The 15,168-nt window shown below is 48.4% G+C and overlaps 4 protein-coding genes and 7 non-coding genes; 5 read left to right on the top strand and 6 right to left on the bottom strand.

The window, feature by feature from the left end:
- Window positions 1–79: 79 nt before the first annotated feature.
- CNAG_12184 lies at window positions 80–286 on the top strand. Its single transcript, XR_001045484.1, has one exon. It is a non-coding gene; the product is annotated as a hypothetical RNA (non-coding RNA).
- A 13-nt stretch (window positions 287–299) lies between these two features.
- CNAG_12183 lies at window positions 300–1,882 on the bottom strand. Its single transcript, XR_001045483.1, has 3 exons — window positions 1,852–1,882; window positions 1,527–1,795; window positions 300–1,480 (listed from the first exon to the last, which is right to left on the bottom strand). It is a non-coding gene; the product is annotated as a hypothetical RNA (non-coding RNA).
- Window positions 1,883–2,074: 192 nt separating this feature from the next.
- Window positions 2,075–3,667, top strand: CNAG_12182. XR_001045482.1 has 3 exons: window positions 2,075–2,428; window positions 2,853–3,122; window positions 3,176–3,667. It is a non-coding gene; the product is annotated as a hypothetical RNA (non-coding RNA).
- CNAG_03896 (hypothetical protein) lies at window positions 2,270–4,923 on the bottom strand. XM_012191875.1 has 4 exons: window positions 3,656–4,923; window positions 3,288–3,585; window positions 2,983–3,222; window positions 2,270–2,918 (listed from the first exon to the last, which is right to left on the bottom strand). The coding sequence occupies exons 2-4, from the start codon at window positions 3,334–3,336 to the stop codon at window positions 2,839–2,841; spliced, it is 369 nt and encodes a 122-aa protein (XP_012047265.1). The 5' UTR covers window positions 3,337–3,585; window positions 3,656–4,923; the 3' UTR covers window positions 2,270–2,838.
- A 113-nt stretch (window positions 4,924–5,036) lies between these two features.
- On the bottom strand, window positions 5,037–5,930 carry CNAG_12181. XR_001045481.1 has 1 exon: window positions 5,037–5,930. It is a non-coding gene; the product is annotated as a hypothetical RNA (non-coding RNA).
- CNAG_12180 lies at window positions 5,082–6,189 on the top strand. XR_001045480.1 has 3 exons: window positions 5,082–5,441; window positions 5,521–5,724; window positions 5,776–6,189. It is a non-coding gene; the product is annotated as a hypothetical RNA (non-coding RNA).
- Window positions 6,134–10,270, bottom strand: CNAG_03894 (hypothetical protein). The gene is made up of 8 exons (XM_012192143.1): window positions 9,477–10,270; window positions 8,999–9,406; window positions 8,095–8,937; window positions 7,731–8,029; window positions 7,535–7,669; window positions 7,440–7,463; window positions 7,201–7,365; window positions 6,134–7,149 (listed from the first exon to the last, which is right to left on the bottom strand). The coding sequence occupies exons 3-8, from the start codon at window positions 8,868–8,870 to the stop codon at window positions 6,350–6,352; spliced, it is 2,199 nt and encodes a 732-aa protein (XP_012047533.1). The 5' UTR covers window positions 8,871–8,937; window positions 8,999–9,406; window positions 9,477–10,270; the 3' UTR covers window positions 6,134–6,349.
- Window positions 6,361–8,906, top strand: CNAG_12179. The gene has a single exon (XR_001045479.1). It is a non-coding gene; the product is annotated as a hypothetical RNA (non-coding RNA).
- CNAG_12178 lies at window positions 9,836–10,317 on the top strand. XR_001045478.1 has 1 exon: window positions 9,836–10,317. It is a non-coding gene; the product is annotated as a hypothetical RNA (non-coding RNA).
- A 1,436-nt stretch (window positions 10,318–11,753) lies between these two features.
- On the bottom strand, window positions 11,754–14,884 carry CNAG_03893 (MAP kinase phosphatase). The gene is made up of 4 exons (XM_012191874.1): window positions 14,468–14,884; window positions 12,853–14,409; window positions 12,256–12,775; window positions 11,754–12,190 (listed from the first exon to the last, which is right to left on the bottom strand). The coding sequence occupies exons 1-4, from the start codon at window positions 14,775–14,777 to the stop codon at window positions 11,932–11,934; spliced, it is 2,646 nt and encodes an 881-aa protein (XP_012047264.1). The 5' UTR covers window positions 14,778–14,884; the 3' UTR covers window positions 11,754–11,931.
- Window positions 14,885–14,964: 80 nt separating this feature from the next.
- CNAG_03892 (chaperonin GroES) overlaps window positions 14,965–15,168 on the bottom strand; it is a 995-nt gene continuing 791 nt past the window's right edge. The window contains exon 4 of the mRNA XM_012192142.1: window positions 14,965–15,168. This exon is cut by the window's right edge and continues 251 nt beyond it. The gene's annotated coding sequence lies outside the window, so the exon portion shown is untranslated.

The following is a 15,168-nucleotide window of genomic DNA, read 5'->3' as shown; positions in this document are numbered from 1 at the left end:
GTAAAGATGTAATAGGGATATTCCCCCGCCAACATCAAGGAGATTGTTCGTCAGTTATTATTACACTCCGCTCACACACGTTCATTCCACCCGTCGCCTACTATAACGGGATGGCGGTCTATCCGCTGGTCTTTCAACCTGCTATTAACTCGTCGTTGATGATTTGTTTATCACCTGTGATGTTTTGTTTGTTACTTGTTACCTTGATTCACCGATATGTCAGCAGTCACTAAATGCGACACTCATTGCACTTTTTAGACATATATCAATGCAAGTTATAGAAAACTAGTAGACTATCTCTTCTATCTATCTCCAAATCCGCCTCCCGGAAGCGGGCGGAAGCTTTCGACTTACAGCAAATACAGTAACAACGCGTACCCACCAACATCAACCTGTCAACGAAAGGTGACTGTTCATTGCAAAAATCTCTGCAATTAATAACAGGCAGCAGCAAGTCGAAGCCAAAATAAAAGTCACAATCCTGACTCCGACTAATCTCAATTTCATCCTTTTTGTCATTTCTTGTGAATTGGCATGTGAGTAGCTCTGGCGTATGAAGCTTCTTCCCCATTGCCCCTAGCTCTTGAACACCATGTAAGCAAAAGTCCTTCGGTTAGCAGACGGGCTATCATCTGCGAACTCCTCTACTTGCTGCCAATCTAGTCCCAGCCCACAGTATCCAAGTTTTGGAGGGAAGAGGCATGCCGAAGGATGTTTTGTTGATTTGCAGGAGTCGGGAGGTGAATCGCGGACGTGTGAGGAGATGGAGGCTGGTTTGGTTTGACCGGGATATGGGGAATGAAAGATCGTCGGTCGGCCCCATAAGCCAGAGATTGTGACTCTTGTATAACATCGTGACAACTGTGTGTTCGGGTAAGAGTGATGGTTTGGGGCTGCGGTGTGAGATAGCTATGACGCCAAATGAAGTAGTCGATGATGTGTTTACTGATTAGCGAGGTGGGTACCCATCAGATACCATCCAGAGCGTGTTATGTGGAGGGTGGAAAGGTATATAGATCGACAGGGGCCCGGTACCGAACTGCTTTCCATTATCTGACTCTGGCTGGGTAGGGAGCTAAGCGTTATTAGCACCAGCAAGCAACATCTTCCAACAGACACAGGGTTCCTTCTCGGCCATGCCTTCGTTTCGGATGGCCGGGAAATTAATGATCGGTCAGCCATCAACCATCAAATAATCTATCAAACGTTAATTTAGCACGATCACTCAACGCCCCACACTGGAGGTGTTGCCAGTTGTGGGGTGGGCATCGGGCGACAACGCTCGGAGGGAGTGAGGTGAAGCCTGGCCCTTCCTTATCCTGTGAGAGACACACGCCTTGATAATAGCTCTTGTCCTTGGTGTGATAATAATCCTCACTGATGCGCGAAATTGCTGCTCATAAGATTTGATGCCTATAAACCGTTCAGGCATTCCCCGGGCAATGGCAACCGCCATCACAATTTAGAGCTGTCTTTTCATCTACTAACGATAAGCTCACAAATGACAATGCAAAATATCGGCTCACAAGTCTGAGACCAGAGAAGACGACGGAATAGTCACCCCCCTTTCTCTATTCTTGCCGCCTTGACGCCTTGACGGGTTACCCTATCCTCGGCTCCGAGTCAATGCCACCAGGTGTTGGACACCATCCGCTTCTTCTTCCAGAGAAATTCTGTCCGAAGAATGTTTGCCCAACCGTCCGATGACATGCTTCGGCTGCAACTAGGCACAAAATAACAATCAGCGTCCTAGGATTTGATGTTCGATGGCCATCAATCTGTTCCGCCCCGAAAACTAATAATAATGATTCGTTAGCTTCGGCGTCTGACTTCTCGCCCCTGACAACTTGCTACCTGTGAGGTATCTTGGGACACAAGTCAGGAAACAGTAGCTGCCGAATAGAATGAGAGATGAGATGATTCATTTTCTTTTGTATAGCTTCTTTCAGCCTCAAAGCGACGTATGGGATCTGTTTCCTTCTCCATCAGAGTTCCAGTTGCGGATATGGTAAGCTGTGCTCTTCCCGCTTGCTTAATTCATCCGCTCGGATCCACTTTAATTCTCAACCCACTACGTCATCCTTCATTGGCATCAAGTAGCTGACGGCTAAGGTATTATGATATCAGTCCCCGCTTCCGTAGTTCAGTCCTTCGGTTACCCTAACTTGGAAGGTCCCCCAAACGCCATCCTTTTATTGGAGTTGACGAGGACGTGTGAGCAGGTGGAGGTGTGGTGGCTGTAGGAAGAACGATGTCAGGGACGCGTAGGGACGTTTATAATTCTGTACATCTGTTTCTTGGTTCTTTCCCTCTTCTTCCTATTATGCAACAAACCAGTATTACAACACCTTTATACCCCAGAGGCCGCATTTCAATGATGACTGATCAGTCATTGCATTGTTCGTGCCTGGGAAAAACCTATCAACAAGTGAGATGGGCAGCTCCTATCATACCTTCCGCCGGAATACGCATGAGCCTCTGAGTGAGAAGTCCGCCATTAGTAGTCACTCCTGGGTTGTAGGCTTCGTCTACTTTCAAGAGCTTGCTCCCTCTCTTCGCGATCCAAGTTCAACCTTCTGCTCGGCCCGGCTTGCATCTCCTCCTTTATAGGTGGTGCCGGGCTTTGAGAGACTCTTAACCCTTCCAACCGACAGATTGACAGAGGCCAGATCCACAATCTCCTCCGCCTGGTGCTCTTTATAGTAGCTCCATTCATGGCTGCCAATACGGTGCTTATGTGACACCGCTGGCTTGATATGGGCGAAGGCGCGAGTAACAGGAGGGGTGTCGGAGGATTCCGGGTGGCAGGGGAGGTCGATGGTGATCAAGTTCAGATGCTCACCATAACATAGGTGGTCCCTCGAACTCTACACGCCTGGCTGGATGACGCCTATTGCGGTCGATAGACACACCATATACTACAGCCAACATTTCATCATCAATTTCAAAAGCTCTCTTCAGACTAAATAAAGTCCAACTCACCCGCGACAAAGGAGGCACACCTCCTGTTCTCCTCAGCAATATTCACCCTCGACATACGAATAGCATTGCCATCATTCAACACTCGAACACGGTTCCACACCCTCAGCTTTTCCTTTGACATCAAAGTTCTAAGCTCATTAGTCGGTGGGATATTGTGTTGGGTGGTCATCGTGTTGACGAGTTTATTCACCAGGCTGGGTCGGATGATACCTTGGGCACCATTGGTCGGGGAGGTCAAAGCTTAATGCGCATATGAACAGGCATCAATTATGCATCAAGCGTTATATGATATGACTTGGACTTACACGACAGCAAGACCCTCTCATACCGCTCAGGTGCTTCATCATCGCTCATCCTTCCTCTACCTTCCCAGTGGAGATCGTACTTGTTCGCAATGTGTTGAAGATGACTCTTGGCCAAAATCCGCTAGGACATGCTGGCATCATAGGGGTGTCGCATGTTCCTTAGATTTCGGCCAAGATCGCCACAATAACGCTCCATTGCGAACTGCCACGACACCCAAATGGGCCCCATCATCGTGACGATTAAACCGAAGTGGAAGACTGAATGCACCTGAGCCGAACAAACATGGAGATGGCTAGGCTAATTCCCAGATTAAACGGAATGTAATGTCTAAGAAAAGTTCATAATGTAATCTGAATATGCAACTCACCGTTAAAAGTCCACACCCCACTTAATCCAGTCTCCCTTCAGACCCTCAAGGGCGTTCCCTCGGCATCCCATAGGCCAGGCATTCTCTGACAAGGCTTGAAAACCGCACAAAATGCTTGTAAAACCTTGATTAAAGTAGTCCATCCAGCAAAACCGGTGCAATATACTGTAGCCAAAAAGACCATGTGTCAGCTGTGCATGCCTGTCTATTCATGACGAAGCCCGGTGGTCTAGCGGCAAAGGATGAAGGGATTGTCGCACCGGCAGCAGCAGTTGCCTCGCCAACATCTGCCTACTGACGGGGGGTAGTTTGGACAAAGTCCTCGCAAGCCAAGTCCTTGACAGCCCTTAGAAAAGATTAACTTGGAAGTTTGAGGATGTTCTCAAAAAGGTTGTGCATTGCATCGACGGGGAAAGGAGGAGGAACGTCGATAGTGGGGAGTTTTTCAAGGATGGACAGACCCTTGATACCATGTTCCTGCCCAAACCTTTCTTTCTCAGCTGCGCTAGATGCCGCAGCCACCTCTTGGGCTTGGCGACAAATGAACTGGTAGTGGGTGCGAAGAGGCAGGTTATAGGGATCATGGTCGGGTACAGTCGGATCGGTGGCAGATGATTGGAGGGGGAAGTACAGCTGGTTTGAGTCTCAGTTGTGGGAATGTCGGACTGAGGCTGCGTTGCACATCCGACAGGGGTGGAAGCTTCCTGCGCCCTTCATGTGCATGATCATTGATACAGCAGGCGTATATCCCCTGAAACATAAAGGAGATGCGCCCTGAGTGTAAAAAAACTTTCCAGGTCGGCATCCCGTGTACGCACTCCAATTGTGAGTTGCAAAAGCTCCTCCACTAATGGGTAGATGAAAAGAATCGAAATCCTCTGGCTTTTTAGGGCCTGGGATGAGTCCCACCGACAGTATCTGGCGGGTATGGACCCTTTCTTCTGGTGTTAGGTTGAAATTGAAAAGCACCAGAGGCCAACACGTGCCTGAGCCACTGTCAAAAAGGCAGAACCCATCCGATGGGAATGAGAGAGCAGTATCTCTGTCATCGGCAAAGTACTTGATTCCCAGCTTTCTTCCATCCATCTCAATCTCTGTTTCCAAAGAGAGATCTGTACACGCTGCCATCAAATACGTCTCGGATATTGGAGTTATCGTATTCGCGGGTGTTCTTGTCTCAATACATGAGTTTTTCCTTTGTTGACGGGTGGTTGTACATCGTCTGAAGCCTTGGAATAACCTTGATGTACAAAATCTTTGGAAGGGTTTGATGTTTCGGTCGAACCTGTCTGCACACTTGTTGGAGCACTTCTGATTCGTCTCACGTGACTGATTTTTGGAGTCAGGTTTGTGGAGCAGCAGTGCAGGATAGATAAAGTGGTAAAAAATTCGGTGAGTGCATGCAGTTCTTATATAAGTCCATAGTCCTGGCTTCATAGTGTGATTCCAGAAAGTTCAACACAAAATCTCGCTACGTCTTTCACAACCTTACTTTCTATTTCTAGTCATTCTATCTACAATGTCCCGCCCAACCAGATCCAGCATTCGCCCTGCCTTACCAACATCATCCAGCCCTCGTCTTGCGTCTTCATCAAGCGGTGGGCAGAGAAGTGGTGGTTAAAGAGGTGTAAACGGCTTTGTACCTTATTCTGTGGGGGAGTCTCACACTCTCAAACCCATCTTGATGTCCCCTCCCATCCTCGTCCTAGGAGGACTCGGAGTGACCAAGAGCTGATAGACGGGTTCTTGGCTGAAGCCCAGGAACATCAGCAATCCCAGAGAACAGGTACGATATTTCCTCTATTCCTTCCTATTCCCCTTGCTGTTGACTAGGTTGCCCATGTATTGACTCCTGTCTCTTGCAGCTGATGTCAACGGCGTCCCCGCTCTGCCTCCTTCCTCAACGACGCCTCTTTCTCTCCCTCTCGGACTTCTCCCTTGTCGCCGATAAGCTCCCAACGCTTTCCTTAGAAGGATGTCCGCCGAAGCGCTGTCCGAGCGTTCGGTGATAAAGTGGGTCCGCGTGGAAGGGGACGGATTATGAGGAGTGTGTGCCCTTCATGGGTCTTGTGGGTGACATTCTTTTATATGTTTTGGATGGCCAGCTAACCTTGATGAAGGTCGCCGACAAGACGTCGACGTCTTTGGTGCTGCCCGCTGAAACAGCAAGTGGCCTATACGGTCACTGGGCATGCAGTGCCTTAAAAATAAGGCCCAAACCGCTAGGAAGAAGAGAAGCTCGTGATCTTCCTCCTAGTGGATGTCTCGAATTGTGCTTTTGTATATTGTACTTTAATGATTCTATTTTTTGTGTTTTTATGATTTGGTGCCTGTGATTCGACCAACCAAACCAAGGGTTAGCTGCAGGCCCATTTCAAGCTGCTAAAAATTGACATGGGACACGCCCTACAGTCGCGGGTCTTTGGTGTAAGATAAACTGGATGAAAGATACGTAGTAGCATGTTGTCGTAGAGGCTGGAGGTGAAAAATGAGAATGCATCTCTATGCCATGATGCATAATATTTAGTCAGCACAAAGTCTCTTGAGACAGAAGATGATGACATATATCGATGCAAGTTGTAAACAAAGGCTTAAAACAAGCCCGAAATGGGCTTTTAAAACGCAAGCCTAAAAAAGGCTTAAAAAGAGCAATGATGACCAAAAAAGCCGGAAAAAGGGATAGAAAAGTTCAAATTAAGCCGCGCCCGGTCCCATATTGCCCTCCTTTCCTTCCTCGATTTCCTCATCCCCCTCCTCTCTCATCTCGATATCATCATCCTCAGCATTCTTGGTCCTCCTTCGTCGTTTGATAGTTTCAGCATATCCACATTGGTCAGCGACTTTCCTTCTCTCGCATTGTTCACAGACCGGTCGCCGGCCATCGCAGCGAAGCTTACGCTTTCTGCAAGGATAGCAAGAGATCAGTTGACGCTTCCTCTGATGATGAGAACTGCCGACAGGCTCGAGACCAGACCCTTCTCGTTCCCGATAGCTGGAGGAAGATTCTGGCGAGGAGAACGAATATATTGGAGGAGGATGCATTTGTGGCGGATGGAACCGTGTGCCAGCAGGTGCCTGCAGCTGCTTGTTTGGTCGATCCGCAACAATCTGGTAGTTAGCAGGATGGACAGGGGCAGCGAAATTAGGCATGTGTGCCGGATACGTCGGCGTCCTCTGCGGCGGATGGACAACAGGATTGAAGGGTCCCAGACCAAAGGGCGCATAAGTCGAGTGAGTCGCCCTTCCCATACTGGGGGAAATTATAGCGCCTTGCGAAAGCGGTTCAGGCTGGTTTATACCATGTGGTCTCATTCGCGGGACTAGCCTCTGAGTCGGCGATTGTGGTTGTGTGACAGCCCGAGGCGGAGGAGGGGGTCTGTAAGCAGCGCTGAAACTAAGGTTTTGAGATGATTCGGCAGTTGTAGCTGGAGTCCTGGTCTTGGAATGTTCCTGATGCTGTTCATCAATTGGGACTTCCATGGCCATTGCGTGTCCTACTTTACATCAGCTATTTCATGTTGATGGATTCTTTATCCAGGTCATACCTTCTTGAAACATATTCACTCTAACGTCACCCCTCCCAAATTTAACATCCCGCATAGCCGAATCATAACCCATCCAATATGCTTTCATATTATCGGGAGTCCACTGCATATCAAAGGCCCTTCCCGATGCACCCTCGTCACCGGTGCCCTCGATGGAAAGCCTCGCTAAAAGAGGTTCATCAATACTAACAACCTTGTGAACCACAAGGCAAGACCTGGCCGTTTATTCATCAACTTACCATCGACACTTGGCCCTGGAGCATCTGCCACTTTACAATCAGTTTCGCCAGTCATCCTCTGATTCATCGGACTCCCTCATAGACAAGCGGCTCACCATTGTCAGTATTACTGCCCTTTGGAGGAAACATCTCAGTCGATTGATGCTTCGCCTTCTTCTTCCCTGGGCGACTCCCACCTGGCTCAAATCTATCACCCTTTCCTTTCTCGCCTTTGGTAGAAAGTGTCCTTTCTTTCGGTACACAGTCAGCCCACCGTTATTCTCGGTAGTATTGAACTATCACGTGGCTTACCTGCGCGATTCCCTTTGGTGGCAGAAAGGGACTGTTCTCCAGAACGCTTTACAGGATCAGATAGAGAAGGGCTTGGTATACCAAGGCGTTGCTGCCTATCGAGTGAAGGTCTAGGCGATCGAACAGTTTGCTCATCAACAAGAACTTGCGCGGGCAATTCAGGGCTGGGAGGATAGTGATGAACGTCTTCACTTCTTCGCCGTGGTTTAGGCGATCTCTGGGGTTGAGAGGAGGGACCGGCTATTGACTGACCAAAGGATGAACTGGCTGATCGAGGAACATTGGGAAAAGGTGATGGACTGACGCCATGTGAAGTTAGAAAGTTATTCTTAACAATCAGATACGCCCAGTATTTGCCACTTACAGGCTACGAAAATCGGACACCAAAGAAGAAAGCTTGGGCTTTATTGGCCCACTTCGAGATGTCTCCGTCGGCTTCCAGTCAGATATGGGAGGTAAATATGGTGGCCTCATGTCAACAAGCCCTCCCCCGAAAGAAGATAATGAGGATTGAGCAGTAGAGCGAAGTGCTGAAGAAGGACGTTCAGTCAGAAAGTCTGTAACATTGTGTGGTGATCTAGACTGCATTTCTCTCTCGCGTATATTGCTTTCCAGTTCACCTGTGTGTGTATTGCGACGACTCCTTGCCTTATCTCCGCCATATTTTGATCCACCTGGAGAGCTAGTACGCGATCGCCCAAATCTATTAATACGGCCAAAAGGAGAAGGGCTTCTGGATCGTTTTCTGGTAGGGCTTGTAGGAAGTTGTTGACGAAGTAAGAGCAATCCCTCTATGGGCTGCTGATGAGGAGAGGGTTCGGACCGTCCCAATTCTGTTGCCGTTACAATTCTTGCTGAAGAAGTAGATTGCTGTTGGGCGTCGGGTGTCTGTAGGGGGCGCACAACGTAATGAGTGGACAGATTTTGCTCAGCTGATGAAGGCACCAGCGGTTGAGCTTCGTGGGCAGTAGTACTGGCCTCTGGAGAAGAGGGATTCCTTGTTTGTTCAGGAATAGGAGGATCCTCATACCTAGAGACTGAATGCGCCCTGCCCGCGGGACGTCCGTGTTCAGATCGATCTTTTTCGGGAGAACGCAGTTCTTCCCTTCCCTTCTCTGAATAATCACTTTCCAGAAGCATAATTGGGACCGATAATAGGATTTTTGGGTATTACTGGATGCCATGCAGTATTGGGTGCTTTTTTGCTCTGTATTAACCACGTTAGGCTTTTCTTCTTGACCATGCTTTTGTTTGGGGAATCAACCAACCTTGTTGCGCCTTCCAAGCCGTGACCTTCAGGCGTCACCACTGTATATGAGAGCTTTTCTGTGCAATAATAGGAAAGCCCCCTCTACCGAAATGCCATGAAACAGATGGAAATGAAGGAGATTGGCTAGTTTAAAAGAAAAAGCAACATCTAAGAACTGGTGTGTCTTAAATTCTAAGACGGTGCTCACGTCCGATCTGCTGTTGACCCGCGCCACACTCTTCTTCCTTCTGTCACGCGTCCTTTGGCGTCCTGTAGGTGTCAAAACCAGGATTATTGCTTTAGTTCCGTAGTCTATTGGACTATAAGGGTTGAGTTATCCGGCTCTTGATGTCCTGCCTATGTGTTTCTGAGTTTTCAGACGATGAAAAAATTGCAGTGGATACCCCGTTGAGATAGATGATGTGGACTATAATTTGTCATTCAGAGCATAAGTAACGCCCTATTCCCTTTAAAGACTGCATTGCATGTGGGCTCACTAATATGGTGCACAGTGGAGATGGCACTACTTTGCAGGACTGCTTAGAGCTGTGCAGGATTTAGATTTTGTTGAGCTTTTTCTCTTCAAAAAGGATAAGGATGCGGATCTAAGGAGTAAGGGTACGGATGTGGTGAGCGATAAGATGGACGTGCGTGCGGCAAGGGAGGTAAAGAGTAAGTGAGGGATGCGAGAAAGGGTGGGAGAGATATTATTAACTGCAACCTTTGTAGACGGCGGGAAGGGATCCAAGGTCCCTATCTTAATCGCGGCAGTAGGGCGCCCCCTGATTTGGATGCAATCCATCTTCAATCTTCAATAATCGTTTTGCAGGAGATCCAGTTGTAAAGAGCATTGATGCGGGAAGCTTGCATACAACATTCACCAGTTCACCAAAGTTTGACTACATCCTTTCCAGACAGGGTTCTGGGCCGCTGCTGTAATGTCATGGCGCAAATGGAGGGAACACAACATGCGTCGTCCGTGTCCGATCGGGAATGCGCTTGATCAAAGGACAGCAGGTAACAAGGGACGTCATTTCTGCATCTATATCGTTTGTTATATGAGCAGCATGCTGACAGAAAGTTTTTTGCTTCCCCTAGATCGAAGATATTCTTCCCAATGCGAGACAGGGAAGCTTGGGGGCGTACTGATGTCTGGAAAAGAAGCTTCATAGGCCAGATGCTCCCTATGTCGGCCTGGAGGATCACAGGTCGGCCTCGAAGATCAGTTTGTCTCAGAATGGAGCAAGCTGGCGATTGACTGTGCGGAAGGAGAAGAAGATTTATCGTTGAAGAAGATCTATTTTTTTGGCATTTAACAGAATGTATTACTTACTGCTGCCTGCGGCCCTTAAGATATTACATCATGGATGGTGAACGAGCACCCATGTACGTACTACAAGTTCATCGTACAATTCAAATCCCGAGCCCATCGGTGAAGAAAAGCACACAAACGTGCAAATTGCGATCGTCAGGGGAATCTTGACGCTCCTGAGTTTTATCTTCTTCTCACCGTCTGAATCATGAAGGGCACGTCCCGCATTCCGAAGTCCGAGTCGGGAGCGGGAGAATGAGAAAAGGAAATACAACAACACGGGATTTTAAACGCGTCTTCCGCACTCTCCTACTTGTGATGCCCCCGCCCACGCTTGGGACGTAAAGTCGAAACAGTGTTATCGATCGTCGATCCGCTGCTCGTGCTCAAGTCAGTATTCCCTTCGAGAAGCCAACGATAATAGAGTTTGCTTTTGACTTTCGATCTGTCCAGTTGCCGTTCAATGTAGCCAAGCGACAGTGACCCTAGATTTACGCGTATGCAATCAGATGATCTTCACTCGCATTCCATCGTCATCCGTAATGAATAAATAACTTTTGTTGACTTGACGTACGCCCGTAACCCGCCAGCTGGACATCAAAGTTTTAGTTGCCCGCGCCCCAACAATTATCCATCAAAGAAATGGTGGCGTGTCGCCATTCACAATCTTCCAACCTCCCCGAAATGCGTGGTGTTGTCCGAAGAATCCGGGAGTTGTTCCTGTTTGGATGCTTCGGGCTCCGAAAGAGACAATTGTCATAGATCTGTTAGGCGCGTCAGGGGTATTAGGTGCGCCAAGGACGAGATCTGGTGGTGGCACATCTTTCACTGCCAAAGTAATACATCCCCTTAAATTAAAACGCCTCCATACGCAAGCAAGGTTATTTGACCTTTTTATATTTTCTTTATTTAGTATTCATTTCGAATGAATTAATTAAAATTATTGACAGCCACTTGCGTCTAAGGCTATTCTGCAGTTTCTAGATTTATGAATTTCCGCTCATTATCCACCATTCCTTCTTCGAGCAATCTCTCACGCTTGTCTTTCCGATATCTTCTCGCACCTCGCATGCTATGTCATAAATGGACCTTTCTCAACTACCTTTGGAGACTCAGGGAGTCGCTTGAATATCTTGTTCTCGCCTTTTCGTTCGGCCGCTTCGTTGGCTGCGGCTCAGGCGATCGGGGCGATAACATAGTATGACAACAGCCCCAGCCCACCGTAATGGGCGGACAGAGTAAATATAATTAGTAAATTCGAAATAGATATCACAAACTCAGATTATATCAATGTGTATTTTTTGACAAGGCAATCAATCAACCCTGTAGCGGAAGAACGTTGTACGTGATAAATAGCGGCAATTGAGCGGCTGTTTAACACAGTACCACACTCCTGCAATCTTGCTTTTGGGCCGTTTTCTACTACTATTAATGCCCTCGTTATTGACTTAGGTTAAGGTTAGGCAAGAAGAAATATACATATACACAACTGATAAATTATAAATTATATTTATACAGTCCATGAACAACCCATAAATTATGCAACCAGTAGATAGTAGAAGCGCAATGGCTCGTTAAAACGTCACAATAGATCATCACTCTCTCTGCCCTCCTCGCCCATTTAGCGCATCATCAGAGATTTATATCCACTTCAAGGGTCCATCCCCGGCAGGCGTCATCGCATGCCCTCCCATACCCATCCCCGGGCTGGCCCTAGGCGACGGTCTCGCCTCTGAGCCGTTATTGACTTGACGTTCACTATCGATATTGTCACCATTATTAGGCGCGGCAGAAGAGGAGGAGGCATCGGTAGAGGTAATCAGGAATGGTCGAAGGGATTCGAGACCGGCTTTGGAGACTCGTCGGCCGGGTTGAAGGGTGGTTCGATCCACAGGTGCTCTTATTGTTTTTCCTTCAGCTTCAACATTTTTTTCATTGACCGACAAATGAATATGAACGCTTACCTCCGATGATGCATCCAGACACCATTTTTCCTCACCTCCCTTTCGTCGCCCACTGCAATCCTTCCTTCCCTTCCACTTTCTTCTTCTCCACCATCGTCCCTGCCCACTGGGGAGTATACCTTGGCTGGACGGGTATAAGTATCCACACTACTCGACCAGGTAGGCGGTAAACTATCCCGAAGATGAGTCTTGCCTTTTCCCTCATCATCACCTCCATCTTCCATGTGCCTTGAACCACCACCACCGCCTCCACCACCTGGAGCTTTAGCCCTCCCATTCCCATCTCCATGCACGCCCCCACTCTGCTTGACTCCCAATTCCTTCTCTTCCCACTGCATCAGCTCGGCGACGAAACCGATATTTGGGCTAATCCCCTTTCGCCGCTCTGCGACATAAGCATAGGATGTTTTGAGAGTCCATGCGTTGGCATGGATAAGGTAAGCAAGGATTATTGTGACGGAACGTGATTTGCCAGCTTGGCAATGGACGTAGGTAGGTGCAGAGTGAAGGCGAGCATCATCTGTTACATATATCAGATCAGATTTTTTTTATTTGGTCGGTCCGGGACCAAGAAAAAATGGGAATCGATGAACTCACCCAAGAATTCACAAGCATCTCTCATGCCCTTCCCAACCCCGTTTTCTTCCACGATATCTCTCATACCCACTTTTCTATACTTGAACCTCTCTTTCAAGCTCAATCCCTGATTGTCATCACATTCCAACGCGACATTCAATATCCGCTTCACACCTAATCGGAAAAGATATTGAACATCGGATTCGGATTGGATGTCAGGGCCGAGGTAGAGGAAAGATGGAAGGATGACGGAAGGGTTAAAAGGCGCAACAGCTGGGCGGGTCGTAGGCGGGGAAGCGGGTAGGGCGCTGTTCATGGAAGATGGCGAAGAATAGAATCGGGCTGCTTGGTAGTCTTGACTTTTACTGGGACTGTGTGATGTCGGCGCACGAGGCGCAGGTCCGTCATACAGGTTAGGCGCCATGTCCTCCCCCTCATTCTCAATCTGCTTGGCATCGCCAAATGTCGAAGAGGAAGGCGGGAAGCGCGATTGTTCGTGCGCCTTGGTTTGTATTGAACCGGATCCGTTGGGTCTGGAGTCTTCTAATATCCGGTCTTGAATCTGACCTTGTTGCGGCTGGAAAGGAGTATGGGGTATGTTTAACGACAATCCGGGAGACCTCTGTGGCCTGGTTCGCGTACATGAAAACCCATGGGGTGTGGGAGGAATATCATGGTAGCCACCAAGCGTAGCACTCTTCAAAGGTCTGTCAAAATTCAAACTCAATTTTGGCGTCCGTCTCTGACTCGCTTGACCGGCATTAATCGAGAGTGAAGGAAGATTCCGAGTAGGCCCTGTAAAAGGTGGACGAAGTGATGGTAATGAAGGACGGTGGTTGAGAGATTTTGGTGGGGATGGGGATGCAGGGATAGGTGGTAGAGGTATATCACATGGCGGAGCTGATTTTGGAGGGAGTATATTGGATGCAGATGCAGGGGGAAGAGGTTTGCTGTCGGTTTCTGGCGAAGTCACGTCGAGGCAGGGGCGGGTAGCGGTCTGCCCGGAAACGAGCGTTCTTCTGGCTCTTTCATAATTTAGTACTGCAGCCCATCCACCTTTTACCACTTTAACTCTGCCTTCGATCAAGCTCTTCAAGATCTCCTTCACAACTCTACCCTCTTCGCCTTGACAAATCACAGCAATCTCGACTTTATCTTGATCTACCGAGTCCCACCGTTCTCGAGCGCTTGATAGAGAGACAAAAGGTGAAAGAGTCGCCCATGATATAGAGGAAGGACTTGATTGAGACTGCGATTTTTGGAAGCGTTTTGATAAGAGAGTAGGGACCGAGAGTGGGATGGAGTTTGGTAAATGGGAATTGAGAAAGGAAGCCAGCGGCCGGGTGTCGACCAACAACACACTTCCGCCCTCCACCCGATCGAAGACTTGTTCAATGGGTATGCTATCCATTGATATAGAGGAAGAGCCGAAGGATGATTGTTGTCCGGGTGTATTGAAGGCCGACTGGTCAGAACCGGACAGTTCTAATGGAGAGTCAATCGGTCGAGCCAGGAGGTTTTGTCGCACTGCTTTGCGTAGCTTGGATAAATCTTGCAATTCATTGTCCAAGGAATGGTCTGGATTATAGCTATGGTGAGCCTGCTTCTACGGGGTAAAGAGCTTTATAACACATACCGGCACTTGCACCCAAAGAAGCCGCAAAAGATATTTCCTGATGTATTTCCCAGTCTTCCGGACCAGCTTCCGGACCAGCTTCTCTGGGCTTCCCAAGCACAAGCGGAGTCGGTCGTTTCCGATTTGGAGACGTCGCCGCAGTAATGCGCAACGGTAATGGCGCTGCCAATGGGGCTTTTGGGCCTTGAGCTAACTCTGAAGTTCTTGTGCCTCGATTTGGAGGTGGGATGGTGGGTGAGTGGACGACACGAAGAGGCTGTGGTCGGGCGGCGGGTGATGGGTTGTTGTGGGTGTGTTGCTGGGGCTGCATTGTGGGGTGAGCATGTGCTGCGAAGTTGTTATAGGAGCAGATAGCGGCGGTGAAAGAAGAACTTTGAAAACAACAATAACAAAAATAATAACAATAACAAAGACAACAACAGACACTGCTTCTGCGCAAAAGCCGATTCGCGTGAGCTGTTGTTTATCGTCCCGCACTCAGGGTGAGCAGAGAGCGGGTCATAGATTGTTTGCATGTATTTTACGTATATGCCAGGAGTATACTCTCTGCACGGCAAGACAGGACAAGGGGATATGCATCAAAGGAGCGGCACCTCGATCCTCCTGGCAGCCTTTATACCTTCCATCCGCAAGCAACATCCTTCCACTGCACAAGGGGCAATCCCCCTTTTCTATTACCATGGTCCACACTAACAGCACTC

The sequence above is a fragment of the Cryptococcus neoformans genome, chromosome 2 (genome assembly GCF_000149245.1).
Source record: "Cryptococcus neoformans var. grubii H99 chromosome 2, complete sequence".
Classification (NCBI taxonomy): Eukaryota; Fungi; Basidiomycota; class Tremellomycetes; order Tremellales; family Cryptococcaceae; genus Cryptococcus; species Cryptococcus neoformans.
The sequence above is the reverse complement of the archived record's forward strand: the minus strand, read 5'-3'. Positions and strand labels throughout refer to the sequence as shown.